At 43.4% G+C, this 24,161-nt stretch overlaps 2 protein-coding genes across 3 annotated transcripts in view; one reads left to right on the top strand and one right to left on the bottom strand.

The window, feature by feature from the left end:
* xpr1a (xenotropic and polytropic retrovirus receptor 1a) overlaps positions 1-20,291 on the bottom strand; it is a 107,829-nt gene extending 87,538 nt beyond the window's left edge. For both annotated transcript variants that reach the window (XM_056277733.1, XM_056277732.1), the window contains exons 1-2: positions 20,223-20,291; positions 11,085-11,136 (exon numbers count right to left, since the gene is read on the bottom strand). In XM_056277733.1, coding sequence (XP_056133708.1) covers positions 11,085-11,136; positions 20,223-20,291 — 121 coding nt within the window. The remainder of the gene's footprint in view (positions 1-11,084; positions 11,137-20,222) is intronic.
* A 2,156-nt stretch (positions 20,292-22,447) lies between these two features.
* Positions 22,448-24,161, top strand: part of acbd6 (acyl-CoA binding domain containing 6) — a 40,998-nt gene continuing 39,284 nt past the window's right edge. The window contains exons 1-2 of the mRNA XM_056277396.1: positions 22,448-22,893; positions 23,355-23,419. Coding sequence (XP_056133371.1) covers positions 22,615-22,893; positions 23,355-23,419 — 344 coding nt within the window. The 5' untranslated portion in view covers positions 22,448-22,614. The remainder of the gene's footprint in view (positions 22,894-23,354; positions 23,420-24,161) is intronic.

The raw sequence follows: 24,161 nt of genomic DNA, 5'->3' as shown, positions 1-24,161 counted from the left end.
AAAAAAACAAACAAACAAACAAACAAACATTTGAACTGAGTCACAATTCAGATAGCTGCAACTGTTTAAGGTCGTGAGGCCATGGTTGTCTGTTGTCCGTCAATGATTTTGACTGTGAAATCACCCTCAGGCGCCGTCTTCTCTTCTGGAAATACTGTTGGTCTGGACTGAAGAAACAGGCACACAAACATGTCCTCAAATAGGTCAGATGGAGAAGATAAAATGGGTTTGTCTGAGAATAGCTGCAGTACTATTAGTGTTGCTTAAAGCATACATAGTCAGAGCTGTTTTGCCTTTGCCCGTGCTTAAGGTCCTTCCTCTCATGATATTTTAGTCTCGTTCTATTTGGTTCACGGTGCTTGAGTTGAGTTTGGTTGTGCAATAACGAGTGGCCCCATTATGGAGGACAGGACAGCTCAACAATTAGCATTAGGATGCTGGTAGGAGCAGCAGCTTGTGAAACAGCCCATCAATAATGCAGGCTGGTGGGAGACCCCGGCTGCTAAACTACTGGCCTACTGAACCTTTCTGCCTGTCTACCTGTCTGCCTGTCTATCCATTTGTCGCTCCTCCTTCCTCCTTGCTCTCCTTGCTCTCCTTGACCGCCTGCTACCCTGGCACAAAGTGCCTGTCAATCTGTCTTTCAACCCACTAACAGGCTTGCTGTATACACTCCTCTCAGCCTTGCACCTTTAATGCAAAAATGCACTGAAAGTATCTTGTCTGAATCTGCATTAAACGCATTAATTGTCACGTCAGTATGCCTTGATGGTCCTACTCTGGACTTGCATTGATTTTAGAGCATAAACAGAAGACTCAGCTGCCAAAATATGGCTGATTTTATTGGTTTTTGCTGCAGCAGATGACCTGTTTGCAGGCCTGCAGCATGCCACAGAGATGTCATGTAAAGCAAGTCAAATAACGCATGCCAGTTTTTGCTTTCGGTGTGAATGGGTCTTTAGTTTTTATCATCAATGTGGCCATAGGCTGCTGTGGCTGGGGAAACAATTTGTATATGTGTGCATTCATTTATATGTATCTACTATGGATGGCCATAAACGTTGTTTCTATTTATCATACAATATATGTGTGGACTCAACTGTGGCAGGCAAAGCAGTTGGATTGTTTAAAAACCCAAATTTCAATTTTCACAGGCCTACATACAAGAGGAACACACAAGAACCTCAAAAGAACAGGATTCAATATCATGCATGCCAGGCAACACATCACAAGGTGCAACATCACACAAAAGAACCTGATGCACCTTTTTTTCTGTGGAGGAAAAAAAGGATGAATAAAAACTTCAACAATCAACATGTAACAGCCAAAAAAACCCCCCAAAAAAACCCAAAAGTCTATGAAGCAGAAATCAGAATGCTGCTCAAGGACCCTCCTGTGGGATGAGGACGGCCTCCTGCGGGGGCCAACCAGAGTAATAACAGCTGCTGTTCCATCATACACACCAGCAGAATAACAATCAGCACTATAATACACAGGCTAGCAGCCCTCAACTACCCACCCATCATGGCCATCATCAACAGCAGCGACAGACAAAATGGTTGCCGAGAAAGTGCCGACAATCGAAAATAGCAGAATAAGCACCATCTAAAAGGCACAGTGAAAACGATCTGTGGCTGTGATCTATGTTTCCGTTTTCATTAAGTAGATTAGGTAAGCAAAGCACGTGCACACACACACACAATCATGCATGCATGCATGCACGCACATGTAAACGTATTCATTAGGAAGTGATTGGAGCTAAAAGGGGTCCTGACAAAGCTGAGGGGAAAAGGTGCAACAGTGTGGAGGTTTACTGCTCGGTTTATTGTCCTGTAATCAAAGCTGGACGGGTCGAATAGAAGGAGAGAATGGGTCTGGAAGAGGCGTGGGAACAAAGACCTGACAGACTGCATAATGGAGTTATGTGTTAGGTACAGGTGCTTGGGACTGAAAAATGATTTGCTGGGTTTGCAGTTACTTTGATCTAAAATGCAAGAGAAATACAGCAAAGCACCAAATTAAAGGACAATAAACCATGCAATTTCCATAAGAAACCATGCAATTTCCATTTGATGTCTCTGTCTGGTTCTGGTTTGGTCTCTGATGTTTAGATATGGCCTATCTCTTTATTCTGTTCTGCACTGCAGAAGGTAAGAAAATATCCACATACTGGAAATAGATGTTTGGTTTACCTGATGAAGTCCATTCTGGTCGAAACATTGCTAAATAAACGAGGGAGCTCTAATTCCAGTGTGCAAATAACTTTTTTCTTCCCATTTTCTTTTGTGTATCCACCACACAGGACCATCATCATCATCATCATCATCATTATTATTATTATTATCATCATCATTATCATCATTATTATCATCATCATCATTTTATTATTATTATTATACAAATTTCCTTTAACTTTATGCCATAATGCAACATAATAACCGGGCCCATTCCTTGGGCCTGGGGTTAGAATGAGGTAGGAGTCTAATTGATGGATAGTGTCTTTCTTAGGATATGACATGTTCCAAGTAGTGCGATCTTCTGTAGTTCTTGTATTCTGATGTTACCTGGGATCCGTTGGGTGTATTTCTCCATCCCTTTTTTTTCACAAGTCCCAGGGCTCCTATCACTACTGGTATTGTTGTGGTTTTCATTCCCCACATTTGTTCAATCTCGATTTCAAGGTCTTTATATTTCGACAGTTTTTCAGTTACTTTTGCTGAGGTGCTCCTTTCAGTCAGGATGGACATGTCGATGAGTAGGCAGCTTTTTTCTTTTTTGTTCTTGATGACGATGTCTGGTCTGTTGGCCTTTATCTCACAATCTGTCTGTATTGGCATGTCCCATAAGATTGTGATGTCATCTTTTTCTGTTTCTGTTTGGGGCTCGTGCTCGTACCATTTTTCTTTTGTGTTGATGTTGAATTCTTTGCAGATGTTTCAGTGCAGGTATGTGGCGGCCTTGTTGTGTCTTTGTAGGTATTCAGTTTTGGCCAGCTCAGGCACCCTGCCATGATATGGTCAATGGTTTCCTGGAATTGACCACATATCCTGCATGCTGGGTCTGTGCCATCTTTGAGGACTTTGCTCTGGTAGTAAGTGGTCTTGATGGCCAGGTCTTGGGCAGCGATGATAAAGCCCTCTGTTTCGGGTTTCAGCCCAGTTGTTTTGAGCCATTGGTTGGTCATATGTTGGTCTACATATTTCTCACCTACTCTTTTTGGGTATTGCCCGTGCATTTGTTTCCCTTCTCATTTTTGTTTCATTTGTTCTTGGGCGTGTTTCATTTGTTATTATTATTATTATTATTATTACACATTCTCGTATCCAGCACAGGTCCCACTCAGATTTGGATGTGCACTTGGCTATAATTTTGTATTTTTCTGTCCTGTTTTGTTCAGTTCTGTGTTTCGCCCACTCCAGCCGACAAAAGCCAAGGAGAGCAGTAGTGTAGAATTGCTCTTTGATCCAGTGAGGGAATAGCAAGAAGGCTAATTGACGAAGCCTTATCTCTCAGCAGGATACAAGCTTTTCTCTCTTCCTGCTCTGATAACAGCACAGCAACCCTCCGGACCACCTCCACACTCACTAGCTGGGGAGTCTGGCTGGACCACTGCCAGACAGACACACAAGGCATGCATGCACACGCACTAACTAGACAATGTGCACAATCAAAATGTGCATACACACAAAAAGATCACATACAAACACATACAATATCAAGCAAATACATATGGATACAGACACTAATAGCACACAGGGATGCATGTCCACATGAAAACCCACCGGCATGCAAAAATGCACACACACACATGTACACACACACAGTTTGCTGGTATCCATACATCACTATCTAAGCAGTTTGCCATTCCAAGGAATAAAGATAAACTGCAGTACATTGTACCCCTATAGGCTATCAGTCTGTTGTGTAATGAGATTGTTGGTCTCTGGGGCCTGGGATGACTGAGTTACCTTGAGACATGGCTGCAATGAGTAGGCAAGGCCTTGGCAACAAAACACATTATGATATAAAGGTGCCACAGCGTAAAAAAGCAAAAGCAAATGGGGTTTGTAAAAAAAAAAAAAAGTTGTAAGGTAGGGTGCTCACTCACAGAGTTCCTACAACCAGGCCAGAAATGTTAGATTCAGTAGATTTAGTAGATGTCATTACACTTTGTTTCTTCACAACAACAGTCGTGGCCAAGACATAGGAGATGATATAAATGTTAAAGCGAACAACCATCACTATTCATTTATTTACTTTTTGTCCTTCCTAAGAATTTACATCACCACTTCCCATTTTCCACACTATTGCTTTTCTACTGTTATTGATTCAGCTGCATAAAACATGAAAAAGGCTTCAAGGGACGTCTGGAGATTGACAGCAGGGTTTCAGGGCAGTGTAGTGGAAGCAGAGTGACCATATAGAAAGAACTGCACTAACAAAAGATTGGATAAATTCGAAATAACATGATCCGGTCATTTCATTCGACTGTATTTGTCGATCTACCCACTCGCTCACTCTTTCACTCATTCATCTCTTCTGTCAGTGGCTGTGACATTCATTTCAAATCCTGTGATTCAGCTCAGAATCCGCTCCTGGTCCCCCGAGCTGTGAGCCAATAACACCCATCCCCCAGCTCGAACACACACACACGTGTGTGTGTGTGTGTGTGTGTGTGTGTGTGTGTGTGTGTGTGTGTGTGTGTGTGTGTGTGTGTGTGTGTGTGTGTGTGTGTGTGTGTGTGAAATATATAAGGGCCCCACCCTTCATCCCTATGTGAATCATCCCTATGCACCATCAGTACCATCATTGCACAGCCCCCCCCCCTCCCGTGCCCTGCCCTGCCCTGCCCTGCCCTGCATGTAGTAGATAGCGTCACAGTATCCCTGATCCATTTGCCTGTCCATCTGCAGTGCAGCTGAATGAGCTACAGAATGAATGAGTCAACAAATTGCTTTGTGAATGAAGAAGTCCCATTGTGTGACATCCTTCCACCAGGAACTAAAGAAAAATAAGGAACTTCACAACTTAACAATACTAACACACCATTAAACAAGGCCTCAAGGCATGCATTGTGAGACACACACACACACACACACACACACACACACACGAACAAAGAACCGGACACACACACACACATTCATGCCAAAGCTGTGTGTTTATTATCCCGGGTCATTGTTCTCAGATCTCGGTAATAATCAGCAGGCTAATTGAATTAGACTGTGGCATAACTCAATCTAATGGTGGAGAAGGAGGAGCCGGGGACACAGCCAGCTGTTCTGTCTGTTGTCCTCCATTGCAGAGAGACGGCATTGTTTTAATTATAACTTACAAGAGCGTTGAGGGATGGGAGGATGGAGAGACAAAGGATCGTAACAAGGGGTGAAAGGTCACATGCAGTGACAGGGCCATGCTGATGTGCCAGTGTGCGTGCATGCGTGTGCACAACAAGCTCTTTCAATTACTCTGCACCTATCTGAAGGATTCATGAGGAGAAGAAAAGCTGCTGTATAGACGGTGAGTCTTCTGCCTGCGACCACATGGAGAGGTTCCCCGTGTCGGAGGCTGATTGGGTGAAGTGGTCTTAAACAGAAGGCAAAACGTCACTGTTCCACATAGCACACCAGCAAAGTCAATGCCACATGTTGTGAATTTGCTGAGAAAAATGCTGTCGAGCTATTTTTCAACTGACGTAGAACTAGTCAACACAGGAGGAGGCCATGATCCCCCCCCCCTTTTTTTCTCCCCAATTGTACCTGGCCAATCACCCTGCTCTCTGAGCCATCCCGGTCGCTGGTCCACCCTCTCTGCCGATCCGGGGAGGGCTACAGACTACCACATGCCTCCTCCGATACATGTGGACTTGCCAGCCGCTTCTTTTCACCTGACAGTGAGGAGTTTCACCAGGGGGACCTAGCACATAGGAGGATCACACTATTCCCCTCCCAGTTTCCCCTCCCCCCTGAACCGGCGCCCTGGTCGACCAGAGGAGGCGCTACTGCAGCAACCAGGACACACATCCACATCCGGCTCCCCACCTGCAGACACGGCAATTGTGTCTGTAGGGGCACCTGACCAAGCTGGAGGTAACACAGGGATTCGAATAGACCGCTGTGCTACCTGGACACCCAGGGGGCCACAATTTGACAAGTCTGGTGCAACACAGAGCCCATAAATTTGCAGGATCCTGCCGACAGCTTAACGTCAACTTACAATGACCAGCATCTACTTCACTCCCACTGGTCTGGAAAAACATTGACATAATACCCATGCCGGGCAGATTGCTGTAATGGTTACCTCCCTATCTGACAGCCATATTGTACGCACAGGGCCTGACAGAGCCTTTGCAGAGCTGCCTGCTCCATGCTGTGTCTGTCTGCTGTATAACTCTATCAGGTGGGGGCAGACCCACCAGAGAGGAGGGGGGGGGGTATCGAGAAGGGGCTCAGAGACTGGGTGAGCAAGTAGCTATATAACCCTGTAAATTGTCTCCCTCAGGCAAAGGAAACAGGGGAACGTTCTCTGACTACCAAAAAACGATGGATTTCCATCAACACTGGGGCAGGAAAGAGTGCATGAGAGTAAACCAGAGAGCAAGACAGCGTGAGTCTAAGAGAGAGAGAGAGAGAGAGAGAGAGAGAGAGAGAGAGAGAGAGAGAGAGAGAGAGAGAGAGAGAGAGAGAGAGAGAGAGAGAGAGAGAGAGAGAGAGAGAGAGAGAGAGAGAGAGAGAGAGAGAGAAATTCACCCTAGGATGAGATCCCTATAATTACTCCTTCACTGCAGGAGCAGATTTAATGAAATTATCAAGATTCAAATTTGATCAGCTTTGACAGAGTGAGTTCAGTGGGTGTGAAGAAAGTGCTATGGTAAGCTAGTATTTCCTAATGTCTGCTAGCCTTGGTTCTCTTGTGAAAAGCCAACAGAATCTTGGCCATAGGAAAGTAAGATAGAGTTTAATTACTCTTTATATTTGTCAGTTCTTGGTACTAGAGCTGCGCAATAATTCAATATTGTCATGTATCATCTTTTCAAGGTATTGTATCAGGATGAAGTTTGGGTATAGTCATATCGTGATGCACATTTCTGTTGTCTAAATTAATGACTACAAGAATCCATTACCTAAAATTTCTCACAATGACAGGCGCCCCAGTGGTTCACCTGGTAGAGCGCGTACCACATGAGGCTGAGTCCTTGCCGCAGCGGCCTGGGTTCGAATCCGGCCCGGGCCCTTTGCTGCATGTCATCCCCTCTCTCTCCCCTGCCTGTCCTGTGTCTATCACTATCTAATAAAAGGCAGAAAATGTAAAAGAAAAAAAAATTCTCACACTATGAGGTCTGAATTATTTGAGGGAATATTATTTGAAAACCAATTTTGGCTTGAAATTTCCACTTTAAATTAATATTTTAATAATTCTTATTTTTTATATTCTTTAATATTTTAATAATTTACCTTACATTACCAAACAATAACAAACAGTTCAATGTAATCCACCCCAGTTGAATTCTTAAATCCAGCATTTTGCATGTGTAAATGGCATCATAATATTTACCAATATTGTGAAAAGTTTCACATGGTTATCGTGATAATGATATTTTCTATATCGGCCAGTGCTACTGATGCTGTTTTTATCATATAGTTGTTCCCTCACTCCCTAAAAACTCCAAAATGACAAGGAAATTGATGAATTCAATTGCCAAAATGCGCTATTTTTGGGTTCAGTATTCACTGCTTTGGTGACATATTGTGTGCCAAAAGGATGAAAAGCAAACACATCAATATGATTGATTGAGGGATGGTAGAAAATCCCACCAAGTAAACAGCAGGTACCAGATGAGCACATGATTTATCCAAGACAAAGTAATAGTCCACTGATTGATTGAGCGATCTCTTCTCGTCTTATAAGACCTCTTGCCTATCATGCGACAGACAACTTGACAGAGTCAGAGCAGTGACCTATGAGGACGGCACAGACTGGAGACAGGAAATGATTTATCACCCATGTTGCACTCACCAGTCATGGCCCACACCTCTGGAGAACAGTGATAAGACAGCTCATATGTTATCACTGAACAGGACACTTTTCTTCGGTACATGTGACAGCTAGGATGCAGTGATACCAAAAGAAACACTGAGACGTGCTCATGCCCTCACACTAACACCCATGGAAGTATGCATAATTACATGTATAGTATACTGACCCTAATACTACACTAATACTACACTAATTCCATCCATTATCCAAACCGCTTATCCTGCTCTCAGCGTTGCAGGGATGCTGGAGCCTAGGTCCCAGCAGTCATTGGGCAGCAGGCAAGGAGACACCCTGGACAGGCCACCACACCATCACAGGGCCAACACACACACACCTAAGGACAATTTAGTATGGCTGATTCACCTGATCTACATGTCTTTGGACTGTGGGAGGAAACCGGAGCACCCAGAGGAAACCCGCACAGACACGGGAAGAACATGCAAACTCCACAAAGAGGACAACCCAGGACGACCATCAAGGTTGGACTACCCCAAGGCTCGAACCCAGGACCTTCTTGCTGTGAGGAGACCGCGCTAACCACGGTACCACCGTGCTGCCCATACTACACTAATTGCAATATTTAATTCGGCAACTGTCAGCCCTCTCTTAGCCTACTGCAGTGGAAGATAAGGTCTCTCTCTCTCGCTCTCTCTCTCTCAAATTCAAATTCAAATTACTTTATTGGCATGACGTAACAATGTACATATTGCCAAAGCAAGGGTTTAAACATTGAAAAAGCTAAACATTAATTGGAAAACATTACTTAAAACAAACATACTACAGCAAAGAAACAGTACAAAACAAAACGATTATACTGTCATTGAATATAACAGCAACAACGTGTGTCAGGTGACTGTCACTCACTGCCCCTCACTTTATGGCAGGCAGCAGCATAGACGGCTGCTAACTTACAGCTCTTTGGGTCTTCAAAGGTTAATTGGTCTTTTTTGTATTTTTAGTATTAGTGGGTATTGGCCTAATTCTGCCCTGTGTGCATCGTTTGTTGCTTTCCTCTGGACATGTAGGAGAATCTTACAGAACCCTGCATGCAAGGTCTCAATAGGGTGTTTATCCCCTTGAGTAAAGTCTTGTTTTGTAAGTGGACCTCACACCTCACTGCCATGGAGAGCAATTGGTTCAATAACACAACTCAATTCATTCTAACCAAATTCGAACTGGTATTTCTGTTTGTATATATATATTTTTATGGCGTAGAAAGCCCGGTGTGCTTTCCCCCTCATCTCATGAACTGCTCCATTAAAATTAAATATACCAATGTAACCCCCAATGTAATTCCCTTCGTCACATGACGGCAACAGAGTTGGGCTGGAGTTGAGCTGAAAATATATGACCACAACATCTATCTGGTCATTTTTTGCCGGAATTGAGTTGTATTCAAAATAAATGGGCCTGCAGCAGCTACCCTGAATCCAGAAGACTGGTGTGGTTTCTGCACGCTATAGCCAGGAAAAAAGGAAAAGGGGTTTACATTTGGTATCTTCTCTCTCTCTCTCTCTCTCTCTCTCTCTCTCTCTCTCTCTCTCTCTCTCTCTCTCTCTCTCTCTCTCTCTCTCTCTCTCTCTCTCTCTCTCTCTCTCACACACACATTTTTGTACTTCTATCTTTGTGAGGACCTCCCCCATCAACTTTGTTCATTGCCTAAATGTGAACCATCAGAACTACTACATGCTAAACCCAAACACTTCTCCTAACCTTAACCCAATCCTAAATCTAATCTTAACCCTAAAACCAAACCCTAACCCTACAATTGACCCTTAAAGAAGTGAGGACCAGCCAAAATGTCCTCTCTTTGCAACACTGTCCTCACTGTAATGGTTAAAAACTCAAATTGGTCATCAAAAACCTAGAAGTACAAGAAACTACACACACACACAAAAGAAAACATCTTATATAGCTCAACCTGGCACACGTGTACACACACACACTGACAGAGTTCAGACACTCATGCATCCAGACACTCATGCAGCCAGGCTCAGTGACGGCCGATAACATCTCTTTCACCCCTGGACAGAATCACATCACACGCCCCTCCACTTAAAGCTCGCTCAGCTGGAACTGAGCTCAGAGAGAGGCAGCTCTGCAAGGGCCATGTCGCAGAACCCAAGAAATGTATGCCTGCACAAATATGTGCTCATCGTCTCACACACACACACACACACACACACACACACACACACACACACACACACACACACATACTTATATCATCAAAAATATGTCATCTAATGCACCCACTGTAGAGTTAAGCAGGGCCATATTTCCAGAGAAATCAAATGTTTCCCATGCAGTCACAGTCTCAGCACACTCCGACACGCTAACACCAAACAACTACCCCTATTTTCTGCAGCCGCAGTAAAATTTGTTTACTCGCATTAACATGTTTTTACCAAACCGTTCAATATGGGTTTCTATTTTAAACCGTTTATGTTCTGTCCCATGTCTCACGCAGCCCTTTAACAGTCTGATGCCAAAGATTAATTATAGCCAGCTTCTTTCCTGATCTCAGCCTGCCCTGTGCTGACCGCCAACACTGGGCCAAGCGGCAACACTAGTGAGTCCACACTGATGATAGATACTCCGTTGGCGAGTCATTCCTAGCATTCTGTTTAGCATTGTGGTTAATGCGTCAAGACAAATTCAGACAGTTCGACGGACCAGTTTTCAATTTCAGTTTTTAATCACAAGACACTAGCACCCATTGTATTGTCCTCCTATGTGCCAAATGCCACCCATTCCTCAAAGCGGATTAAAACAAATGCTGGATAATTAATTACAAATACTGCACTGCATGACTGGGGTCTGTTTTAGGTAAGTGGTGAGGCCTAATGGTAATGATATAAACCTATATTTAGTAAGACGGAGCGTTGGTATTCTGGGGACGCCCAGGACTGAGGACACTGGGTACAGTAATGTGTGTGCATGCGTGTGTGTGAGTGTGTGTGTGTGTGTGTGTGCTTATGTCTGGGTCTGTGTGTATTAATGTTTGTAGGGTGTGTTTGTTGTGTGCAGACATGGAGTTTCCTTACCTTCTATGGACGGCGCTTGGTCCTGGGCAGCGTACAGCATGTCCTTGAATGCCTGATGAGAGAAGGAGATACAGCGTTACTGTGTGCAACCACTGACCCTGGCAACCTGCGAGGATCTAGCATCCAAAACAGCCTTAGAGATGCTGACATACTTGCACTGACACCTTGGGTAAGACTCGTAATAGTATGACAGTATGACACCCCGTGTCACGCTGTTCAATAGTTTGATCGCCACCTCTGTGGGTATACTCTACTGGCAAAAAAATACAACTTATTTTGTTCTAATTTTGACATTAACACATTTCAAGTGCATGTCCATTCCTCTAGGGTCCAAGAGCTCATTACTGATCGTAATCCTTTAGCATTTGTGAAGCAGATCTGGAACCTAAACCATCAACTCTTGCAAGGGAGTCTGTCTTTGCAAGCCTTTAATGTTGAAGTCTGACATAGTTTGATGGTTTGCTGCATGTTTTTTTGTGGCATGAATAACTTGAGTCATCGATTAGGATGGGAGTCTGACACACTCCCTAGCCTCGTCTTTCTCTTCCTTCTTCTCTTCTTCCTCTGGGTGTTGTCAGTTGGCAGTCGACAGCAATGGTTGTACTCCCGCTTTTTCTCCCCCAATTGTATCCGACCAATTACCCCACTCTTCCGAGCCATCCCGGTTATTCTCCACACCCTCCGCCGATCCGGGGAGGGCTGCAGACTACCACATGCCTCCTCTGATACATGTGGAGTCGCCAGCCACTTCTTTTCACCTGACAGTGAAGAGTTTCGCCAGGGGGACATAGTGCATGGGAGGATCACACTATCCCCCCCCCAGTTCCCCCTCCCCCCTGAACAGACGCCCTGATCGACCAGAGGAGGCGCTAGTGCAGCAACCAAGACACATACCCACATCCGGCTTCCCACCTGCAGACACGGCAATTGTGTCTGTAGGGATGCCTGACCAAGCTGGAGGTAACACCGGGGTGTTGATAGGGAACGGAAAAGACCACTGTGCCACCCAGACACCAGCCATGGTTGTGCCTTTTGTTGGTGATTATAAAAATGGCAGATTGAATGACAGGACAGGACCAGCAGATCCCACAGCAGAACATTTTGCTTTTTCCTCCCACCTTTTTTTCCATTATTTTTGAGGAGGAAGGTCTAGCGGTGCTGTTTTCAAGGTTTTATTTGGTAGATTTTCTCTTGTTTGGTTTGTTTAGGAGCCTTTCGCTTTATCAATCGATCTCAGACTCTGGTCAGCCTTTCCTAATGTTATGGACTGGTTGAGTTGTAGTTATGGCGTTATCAAGGATTTGTATGCATACATCTGTGGGAGTAAATACAGGGTGATTTAGTGTAACTGACAGGTCTACGCACATCAGTGTGAGGTGCTGGCAAATCCATTCATAAGCTTCATACCTTTACAACACGGTTACAGTAGCATTTGAACTTTGTGAAGCCTTCCAAGAGGCGCCAACCACACACTCAATCTCCGTAAGAGCCACACAGCTGTTAACACAATGAACTCACACGGTAGAGTTTTATTATCTACTTGTGTTCAACATAAACTACCTATACCACACATAGCACTTGTCCGCAAAGGACTATAAAATGATATTGCCAAAAATGTGTTTGAGAATATTTGGAAAATATCTGGATCCACCACAACCATGATGATGGTGACAAGATTTTAGAGCCGTGGCAGGATAATCATTGGCATCAAGGACCTCTGAAATTAATGATGGTAGTTAGTGCTGCACGATTTGGTGAAAAAGTCATATGGCGATTATTGTGGACAATATTGTGATTCGCGATTGCAATATAATAAATTTAAACATATACAAATAATACAAATTTGCCGTGTTGCCGCGACATGTAGCGACTTTCATTTATCGCTGAGCTTGAATCCAAAATACTTAAACTTAAAAAAAAAGTAAATAATTTTTTTAACATTAATTAATTGAATTAATTAAAGTGATAGCAGGGCGAGGGTTGGGATACATGCATTTTCCCATCTTTGGAATTAAAATAGCTGAGACAGACAGAGAGACAGAGACACAGAGACAGAGACAGAGTGAGAGAAAGGGAGAGCAAGAGAGAGAGTGAGTGAGAGAGAGCGAGAAAGGGAGAGAGACGGAGAGAGAGACAGAGACAGAGAAAGGGAGAGAGACGGAGAGAGAGACAGAGACAGAGAAAGGGAGAGAGCGACAGAGAGGCAGAGAGAGACACACAGAGAGCAAGAGAGAGACACACACACACAGAGCGAGAGAGAGAGACAGAGAAAGAGAGAGAGAGAGAGAGAAAGGGAGAGAGACAGAGCGAGAGAGAGACAGAAAAAGGGAGAGAGAGACAGAGAGAGAGCGAGAAAGGGAGAGAGACAGAGAGAGAGAGAGAGAGAGAGACAGAGAAAGGGAGAGAGACACACAGAGAGCAAGAGAGAGAGACACACACACAGGGAGCGAGAGAGACAGAGAGAGAGACAGAGAGCGAGAGAGAGAGACAGAGAGAGAGAAAGGGAGAGAGACAGAGAGAGAGAGACAGAGAAAGGGAGAGAGCGACAGAGAGAGACACACACAGAGACAGCAAGAGAGAGAGACACACACACACAGAGCGAGAGAGAGAGAGAGAGAGAGAGAGAGAGAGAGAGAGAGAGAGAGAGAGAGAGAGAGAGAGAGAGAGAGAGAGAGAGAGAGAGAGAGAGAGAGAGAGAGAGAGAGAGTAGTTAGATGAGGTTTGACCTACCTTGTCAGAAATGAGTAGAAAATAGAAACCAACAGAAAACCACCTGCTGGTTCATCTGAGCATTTGTCAGAGAAAGTAATGAGAGGACAGTCGAACTGAAAACTGTCTCTCTCTGTGACAAAAGCTGTCTTCAGACTGAGCTCTGTCAGAGCAATGGTAGGAATCAAATATTAAAACCGATTTCTAATTTATTTCCAAAGGTCTTTCAAATAATGAAATAAAACTGATCAAGTTGATGAGTGCAGGTTATTCAGAGCATATCACCGGAATATTCACCCCTCATGCAAATCCGATTAACTTTCATTTGTCATTTAAATCACATGTTAATTTCTTGAGAGTGTCAGACTGTGGCTTCCCGACAAACTTATAGCTTTCCTGACTTTAGTCTATACAAACATAACAAGCAATTCGCTTAACAGACCTGCCTGTGAAACCTGCTGCTCTTCTAACAATATGAAATGGGAATAGGAAAGTGTGGTCAGCAAGCCTGTGTGTGGGTGAGAGCCACTCAGAAACCACCGTGGGCTTTTATCATTCTATGTATCCCTGCATACAGAAATGGCGGTGCACTGTTTTCCGATCCGCGTGACTCTGTGAATCATACATACGGCGAGGCTCCGAGGCCAAGGTCTCGCATCGGCAGCTTGCATTGTTTCTGTATTATCTGGTAAAGACCTGAGGAGACCAACCCGCACACACACTTTATTTTGAAGCAGGGGCTGCTCCGTATTAAACTCAGGCATGTGCAGATGGTGCTGACTAATAGCTGGGAAAAAAAGAGAGGTGGGCACTTATCAAGATGGAGGCACTGCCACAGTGACGGTAGTGATGGGAAGAGAGGGCAGGGTGGCTCTTCAGGGAATAAGGATGAACCTGCACTGCAGGCCTGGCAGTAAACAGTGATGAAACCTGTAGACAATAACCCAAGGCCAAACCTAATGGGAGTATCAACTGGAATGCTCATTCATGATGTGATTATGGAGACCATAAACTCCAGCATGTACCGCAAGAACCACATCTGCATCCAGCCACTGTCCAGCAGACTGGAAACTATGGATGGATTATTTAACCTTTTAAATTGATGTTATGTGTCGAGCGGGGGCTTAAACAAAGTGTTTGCTTGCCAGGCGATCAAATCTAAGATGCTTGAGATCCTTTTCCACACGCTCGAGATGAGCGCGGAGCAAGCGCTACCCAACTAGCAGAGCCCCATTCCTTAACTTGAAGAGACCTCTGGACAAAATGCGATGTCAAATGTGAATCAGGCAAATCCCTCGCTTTGTGTCTGAGAGGATCCCTGAGTGATGGAGGAAGGGTAATGAGAGGAGGAGAGGGTGAAAAGAGGAGAGCAGCAGAGGAGGGGTGCAGAGGGCAGGTCTGGGCCGGGACCAGATGTCCTCCCAGTGGGGGAGGGAGGATGAGGTGAAGGATGGAGGGAAGTAAGGGGCGGGGGGGGGGGACAGGGAATTCTCAGCAGTTGCCATGCCATCCCTGGTGTATACATAATGTCCTTATTGTAAAACATGTCAGCAAACAGCAGATTCGTGCTACAGAATATAGACAGCTTCAGCACTGTTGTGCATTTTCTGCGATTAAGCTCGTTGGGATTGTTGTGAGAAATCACACAAAGCGAATGAAACAAAAAAAGAAGAGGACAAAGCGTAACCTTTGGACTGAATCAACAATCAATCACTGAAACCTTTTATGTGTGGCATGCGGGGACCTGCCTTTGATCCAAATTGATCGAAATAATATCAGCTCATTCGTTAGAATTGTAAATGTGAGCCGGCACGAGCGTCTTCCTCCTCCCGCTCGCCTGAAACCACAGAAGTGATTAGACTGCAGAGGTAAAAAACATAAGGGGCCTTGTTCTCCCTCACCCCCCCCCCTCCTCTCTCCCCCGGTTTTGTTAAACACGGCATCTACACGTCTAAGTATGCCAGCCACATCCCCAGATTGATGCGACGGGTTGCATACTGATTCAAAGATTCAAAATGATTCAAAGGCTCAAAAGGTTTACTCATCACATGTTTCACAATAAAGCAGTGAAATGAGTCTTTTTTCTTGGTAAATTCAGCAACAGGAAGCAACAACATTTTGACGTTGTTGTGCAACAACATGTGCAACAACAGAACATGTGCAACAACAGTAAAAGTGGAACGTCAATAAAATAAGAATAAAATACAATACAATAAAATTTGAAAAAAAAAGTTAAAAATCCAGGGAGTATACAGAAGGTAGAGCCCATGCATGACATTAATTTGCTGTACAGATATAAGTGTGCAAATAGTCTGCATGAGTAAAGTGTAATGTGTCGGAGGCAAAGTGGCAGTAGTGCCAGGTTCTTATCATGTATACACAGTACACACAGTGTGAGTTACAATTTCTGTTATTTGGTGTTAAATGCCCTCGTGGCCAGGAGAAGGAATCTCCTTCTGAGTCTCTCTGTGTTGGCCTTGTGGCTGCAGAGATGTCTGCCTGACCACAACGGCTGAAAGAGTCTGTAACTGGAATGATGGAGATCCATAATAATCCTTCTAGTCCTGGTCCTACACTGCCTGGTGTATAAGTCCTGTAGAGGGGTGGGTGTAGAACTACATCCACCCCTTTACAGGACTGTGGTAGAGGCAAGTCAATGTCCATCTACCTCAGACATGTATGTAAGTAACCTGCTAACATCTATTTCAGCATCTCTGATATATTCTCTGCACCATTGCACTTTATCACCTCTTATTTCAACTGTACATAGTCAATCCTTGTGTATATATCTGAAGATTGTTGCGTTGTAGTGTTGTCATTCTACGTTAAGTACACTGAGAGAGCCATGAAACCGGAGTCAAATTCCATGTATATGCAAACCTACATGGCCAATAAACCTGATTCTGATTCTGAAGTTTGCCCCCGTACAATGTCAACCCTCTTGAGTGCAGTTAGCTGATGAAGACAGTAAGATTACCAAACAGATCTGACAGACAATGACTATACTCACATTTTTTTATTCACAGCTTTGCTAAATCTAAAGAAAAACAGAGATATCTCCATTATGCATATCTACCAACCAATTTAAAATTCCTTGTCTTCAGCAGCAGCCCCTCATTCTCTGGGGCATATTGTTATAGCCTTTAAAGAAAGCCCCAAAAGACGCCCAATAGACCTAAACACTCAATCACTGTGTCAATGCTTCCAAACGGAGTGTGTCACTGACTTAAGGCTGTTTTTGCTGGCACAGCCACTTTGCCACATCCGTCACATCTGCATAGAATGAACAGACCAACAGCGTTTTCCACACAATCGCGTGCTGTAAAAATATGAAGGTCAGGACAGGCAATGAGATGTGGGCAGCAGGTTAATTAATCCAACCGGCTCATAAAAGCATGGGGAACACAAAAAGCCAGAGTCAATTTCTATAAAGACAGCTGTTATTCTCTAGCATATGCTAGAAATGTGCCCACGGGCTGCTGTGGAAGTCCCAAAATTTTAAGCCCAAATTGAACTGCGGGGAGTCCTGACATACTGCTGCGCTGTCGGCACATATTTGAGAGAAACACTTCAGAAAATCCAGATTTTTTTTCCCTTGTCAATATTTGGAGTATACAAGGAATGATTTCTCACAATATCATTTAAGGGACAGGGAATCGTGTTATATGTTCACTCAGTATTACTTTGTAATATTAAAAAAAAAAAGAACAGGGCCACAGTGGCCAATGCAGCACCAATGAAGGACAGATGAAGGATAAATAGGACATGGGGGACTCGTGTGCTGGCTGACACTGTGTGTGATTCCACAATAAGGTATTGAATGGTGGAAATGGCATAGTGAATGGCATATACTGGTGTAGTCTGATATGGTGTTGGTTATTTTTCTTTCACGGACCCAATTTCCCAGTGGTCCACTGGCTTTCTGAATATGACCAACTTGCTGTCCTTGTCCTCTGACTTGTTGCATACTGCACATGTTTATCCCCTATATTTCAGAGCCTTGAAGAAGATATCCATCTCATCTAGCTGCTAGTCATCTCTGTCTGTGTTGAGCAGTCGAGGCACACACATGCACACACACATGCCCACACACACAAACACATGCATGCACGCAGCATGCTCTCTCTCTCACACACACACACGTGCTCACATGCTCACACACACAAACATGCACGCACGCACACACACACACACACACACACACACACAAACACACACACACATTGCTGTACATTTCTAAGAAGGTACCAAATGAAATGCTGTACCATCTGTTTCAGTAGGATGCAAATTCTCTTGCTCTGCACAACTGAGATGAGCGATACACTTGTAACACAATGTGTTCGTTGTTTGTTTTACCAGTGTATTTTCTATGTGGTTCAACGTTGAAAACAAAGGTTGCATAACCATATTAATAAATGACTAGTGTTTCATTCATGTTAAGTGGACGTCATTTTCTTTCTTTCAGTTCCTTTTAGCTACTTTTTCAGCAAGCATACATTAATACCACACCTTTTCCCAAATCTCAAACATTACAGAGTAAGCGTTTAAGAGTCAAAATATATAACACTTTTCAGACAGCTTTTCAGACTGATGTTTAAAATCTTCTCATATATGTCTAGCAATCGTATCTAATGTCATTAAAATAAAATATCTGCAGCACTTTCCTGCAGAGGGCGATGCTTTTATTTATACTTGCTGTGGAAAAGTAATATAGACTAACGCTGAGATGAAACGACATTGATTTCTCAACATTTATTCAAGATTATAATGCTGATAACAATGCTACAAAACAACCAGACCAAACGCTGAGCGGAAGGAAAATCCATCACCATCCATCTCAGGTCAGCATTTGAGCGTCGAGCCAAAGACTGGAGGTGTAAAATGGCTGGTATGGCCGTGCATCTGTCCCCCAGTCTCACAATGCGTCAGTTTGTACATACAAACACCCCAGATACTGTATGCATACCTTAGATTTGAATTCAAATAAAACTGTGCCGCTGTTCTACTCGACATCTAACGCATTCACCATTAATCTGACATTATTTGTTCCTTGCAGTTCCCATTTACTTGGATTTTCATTCACACTAAGCACAACACATAATTCATTAACACCTTCAAAAACTGTGCAGATCCCAAATTACTGTTGTAGCAAACATCCACTTTTGTAGTCCTCTTCAAGACCAGACCAGATCATATTTTCACAATGGAAACATTGCGATGAGTTGCTGCTGAGGCTGAGGAGAACTGGTCTTTGTCTATAATTCATAGAGCTAAATGGAAAGCAGCAGCCTGTCCTGTCACTGCATGTTTGCACTCGAGCTCTCAAGGTGAACCAGACAGAAGAGGGGTACGAAAAATGAAAAACACTGTAAAAGACGTTGCCCAACAAACACCCCGTGTGTACACTACAGTTTCCAGATGCTCTGTCCAAAACTACATAGACAGCCATGCAGCAGACAGAGTATATGTTCCTGGACTGGGATTAGCAGGGGGATTTGTCGAGGCAGCCCCTGCTACTTACTGACCATTTAAATCACCACATCTGCATCTATCACATCCACTTGTAAATGAAGTATCACCGGTTACTATTGCAATTATGATAACAAGGGAAAAGTACAAGGGGCTTTTCACAATTTGCCCCCAATAAAAGCTCATCCTTTTGTTCAATTGATTTGCAAGTCAATGGCCAAAAATGTTTTATTTGAATTAAAAAAACAAATGAAGCAGACAACTGGTATAGTTTTTCAGGTGTCATTTGTGTGCAAAACAGATCATTGCAGCCTGATAACAGAAAAAAACAAAACTGAGGAATGTAATGAACCTGCATGTGTGAGGTCATTTAAAATGGGGTTTTATAATAATCATAATATAGAAATAGTAAAACATGTAGGCCAGCAGCACAATAAAATGTGTTCCATGTGTCACTTGGGTTTTGTAGATATTGGGCAAAAAAAAAAGAAAGAAGAAAAACATTTTACTCATTTCAAAAGTTAGAATTATTCAAATGTGTCAAGAAAAGAAAAGAAAGAAAGAATCCCCCCACCATACTTCAGGTTCCGTCAAAAGAGATAAAACCCACCGCTGTGTACCTGCTAAGCACGGCTGGTTACAGCTGCAGTGTGTCTGCCCTCCGTAAACAAAGGGACAGCCCTCATCTCTGATAGAGCTCTTATCTGGCAGCCTGACCAGACTGCTCTGAGTAGTATAGCAAGAGTCACTGGACTGGGAAACCACTCAGAAATACTTGTTTTGAACTAAAATCCCAACACCGATTCTCCTTTTCCCCATGACCTCTTAACAATCAAGGGAATAAAGGAGAAGCTTTTACGAATAGTTTCCACATGACAAATCACTAAAAAAAAAAAAAAAAAAATCGGGAGGCAAAAAAAATAAAAATAAAATAAAAATAAAGCTTGTGTTGATTTTTACCTCATATTGAAGATATTGTTTCCTCCACTCTGGGGTGATATGGGACGCGAGATGCTCCGCGAATTTCATTTTGCCGGAACAACGATATCCGCCCCCCTCCTCAAAGCTCCGTTAATCCCGGGTGCGACAGCGACTGTCCCCCCCCCTCCCTCTCCCCGGCCTGCTGACGCGCCTTTGGAGGTTTCGGTCAACTTGCCGCCTCCAACTCCCACTTCTGTCTACTCCCGACGAATGACTGCGCTCCGCACGGACCCCGTCCCGCATACTATGTCGCCGGAGGGACGGCAAAGTTGCTCCCCAGCGACCTCCCTTCCGTTTTCTTTAACCGCTGGTTTGATGAGGATAATGGTAATAATAATAATAATAATAATAATAATAATGTTAGTAATAGTAAGGGGAGCCTGCAAGAATTCCTTAGCGACTTTCCGCCGTCCCTCCCCGGGCAGATCTGCGGACTCTGCGCTCCACCATCGCTTTGAGCCGCGGCGTGGTTGCGTCAGCACAGTGCGCTCGTAACCCCCCCCCCCCCCATCCGCGAAAACAGTTTGGTCTGTCTTAAATGTCTGGAAATGTTTAATCGTCGCATACAATATGTGACACATACAATACGTAACGTCCTATATCTATAATGACAGACCTGTAGAACGTTTTTGTATTCTCAGCTGATAATAAGTAACTTTCAACCGTTATTATGGATCTCTCTCTCTCTCTCTCTCTCTCTCTCTCTCTCGCTCTCTCTCGCTCTCTCTCTCGCAATTATTTGAAGTAGAATATGACAGCATTCAGACAAATGTATCAGTTTTACTATGCTCTAGAAAATGGCAGCGAGGGTCAGAGAAAATTGGATGCGCCTTTACAATAAACCGGCTTTAAAATCCAAGGCCGACAAAAACCAAGTAATCTATGATCGGGAGATAAAGCCCTGGAGGAGAGAGAAAAATTGCATAAAAACGGAGGGTGAAAATTGCCATTGTTAAAAGTTCAGCCCGTGGTTTAACGAGAGCATCGTTATGTTTATCTGTGCTCCAAAGTGGGCTGCGTCGCTGAGGTTCCCCATACAATTGGGTAGGTAAACCATAGACAGAATAATGACAGGGGCATCTCAAGTTCACGTTCTTGATAACTCTGAACAGCTGGTCAGTTTTCCAGACCCGTAACAATTCCCTTTTTAATTTGCTTTTTTCTCTCTCTCTATTTTTAGGCCAAGTGTTAGTGTCAACATTTTGCAAGGCTTGAAATGTGTGAACTGATACAAGCTAAATTTGTATTCATTCTTTCATTCATTCATTCATTCATAAAATAATGGAATTTTAATTTTGATTTTTTTTCTGTTGATTTTCTTCTTGAAAATTCCGGTGCCCTAATTTGTCATTTACCTCGACTTTAATTTAGACCCACGTTGTGTTATAACGAGGCTCTCTTGCGCAATTAGCAGTAACGACTGCAACGGAGCTGAGTGAGCGGGGACACCTGAGCCTTGTGCCAACAGTGTCATCTAGTGGAGACCCTCTGCTCATGCATTTTGCTACCTGTATATTAATAGCGGTTTTATTTACATTTTCAGTGGAATAACCTTTTGCACCAAATGCCTTCAGTTACGACTGGCCTTTATGTAAATTATGATGTTAATGGTACAGAAGCAGCAGAATTTGACTTAAGACGTCACGAAATTGTTCGACGGCACTCAAATTAAGGACAAGGTTTAAAATCGAATTATACCCTAAATCCAAACGTATATCATGGGTAGGCACCACGGAAAGCTAACGAAAACTGACGTACTCACACAACACAGAAAAATGAAGCTTTTGGTTATCTTATCACGCAGGGTCCTAAGAAAGTCCGTTAAATGTTGGCTAGAGTTTAAATTAATAATGTTGGAAATATGACGATTTAGTTACTTTTGGAGAATCAAAGAATATTTGAAAGACTGGCCCTTTTCTGTTGATCCCAAGAATTGACTGAAAACACAGGTCAGTTTTCATCCACCATTTGACCAAATGTTTGCTACACACGATCAATAAGAGCGGAGATAAACTTTTTTTTTCTTGACTAAAACGATTTTTCGAGGGTGATACAAGCGGTTTATTTCAATTTGCTCAGGCTAAATCGGACGTAAATACAATTTATTGGAAAAGCACAATCCACGAGAACCTTTATTTACAGTCGCAGTTTCTGACGGTGGTTTTAATGGACTGTACCAATGACGGACCAACCATAGAAACAAATCCGACTTCACACGAAAAAAAAAAGGGATTGTCAACGTTAGTCCAAGGATTAAAGCGCCTGTTATTTGTTCTCTAGCTCTCTGTGAGGACGGTTAACTAACGCCCAAGGTTTTTTATTCGACGTCTACGACGTCCAGGAATCGTTGACACTACAAAACAAATAAATAATGGCATCTCGGTCGCCGTCGTCCTCCCCAGGTTCAGCGACGGGCTCGGGTACTGATCCAGCTCGGCCTGACACGGGAGAGCCTCTCGGCGGAGCAGGTTCAGATTCCGACTCGGATTTGGGTCTTGCGAAGTTTGACTATAGTGCAGTTGACGTTGGGTACCGACTGGAAGGGGAGGAACTTGAACAGGAGTTTGAGGTAGCGGCGGACCGTCTCCGGGGTCTGGTTCAGACGGCCAGCAGGGACCAGTTGTTGTACCTGTATGCTCGTTATAAACAGGTGATTATCACATCCAGCAGCACTGTGGCTGCGTAGGCCCATCTCGCTCTGTTGTACTGTACGGAAAACTGACGGAGCGGCCATCTCATCACTTCTGATGGCATTTACATGTCACTGACAATTTCTTTGTATATATGTGTGTGTGTGTTGTGTGTGTGTGTGTGTGTGTGTGTGGGGGGGGGGGGGTTATATGATGATATAAGTTGATGATAGGTGAAATATATGTGCTTATTCACGCACTGTATTATCCTCCATAGAGAAATGATGTTGTATTCTAAAAAAACTGCACCACCCACGCTACATACAACATAAAATAAGGAAAACATTCATTATAAGAATTGAATAAGATGGCAGTTAGGCGAACGCTGACTGTAGTATATTATTTTCACGATAATAATAGATAAAAAGACTCATCAAAATGTGTTTCGCTAATGCAAGCAATTTACCCCCACTGTTCACAGGTCAAAGTTGGAAAGTGCAATACATCAAAGCCTGGCTTTTTTGACTTTGAAGGACAGAGAAAATGGTATGTGCCATCTTTTAATGATCTATCTTAGGGAATATGTTAATGTAAATCTTTTCAGCATAGCTCATCCTAAACTGGTTCTAGTTTCCCCTTGGGAAAAATGAATTACATTACAAAAACATGGTGCCAGAAAGTTTGGGAACCCTTTAGAATTTTCTGTATTTCTGCATAAATTTGACCTACATTGTGATCAGATTTTCATCAAAGTCCTAAAAACTAGATTAAGCGAACCTAAAAAAAAAAAAAAAATTACATAAAAAATTCATTTATCTTTGTTGGAAAAAGTATGTGAACCTTGAGCAGCAGTAACTTCAACCAAACATTTCCAGTAATTGTTGATCAGTCCTGCACATCTACTTGGAGGAATTTTGGGCCATTCCTCTTTACAAAACTGCTTCAACTCAGTAACGTTGATACCCTTACATGAACTGCTCTCTTCACAACATTTCTAATGTGTTATGGACTCGGCCATTCCAAAACATTATATTTCTTCTGTTATAACATTCATTGGCAGACTGACTTGTGTATTTAGGGTTGTTGTTTTGCTGCATGACGACCCACTTTCTATTGAGCTTCAGTTCACACACTGACACCTTAACATTCTCCTGTAGAATTCACTGGTACAATCCAGAATTCATAGTCCCGTCAATGATGGAAAGTTGCCCTGGTCCAAAGGCAGCAAAGCAGCCCCAAACCATGACACTGCCACCATCGTGTTTCATAGTTGGGATGAGTTTCCTAT

Source organism: Lampris incognitus, chromosome 3, assembly GCF_029633865.1.
Source record: "Lampris incognitus isolate fLamInc1 chromosome 3, fLamInc1.hap2, whole genome shotgun sequence".
NCBI lineage: Eukaryota > Metazoa > Chordata > Actinopteri > Lampriformes > Lampridae > Lampris > Lampris incognitus.
This window is presented reverse-complemented; position numbering and strand designations above follow the sequence as displayed.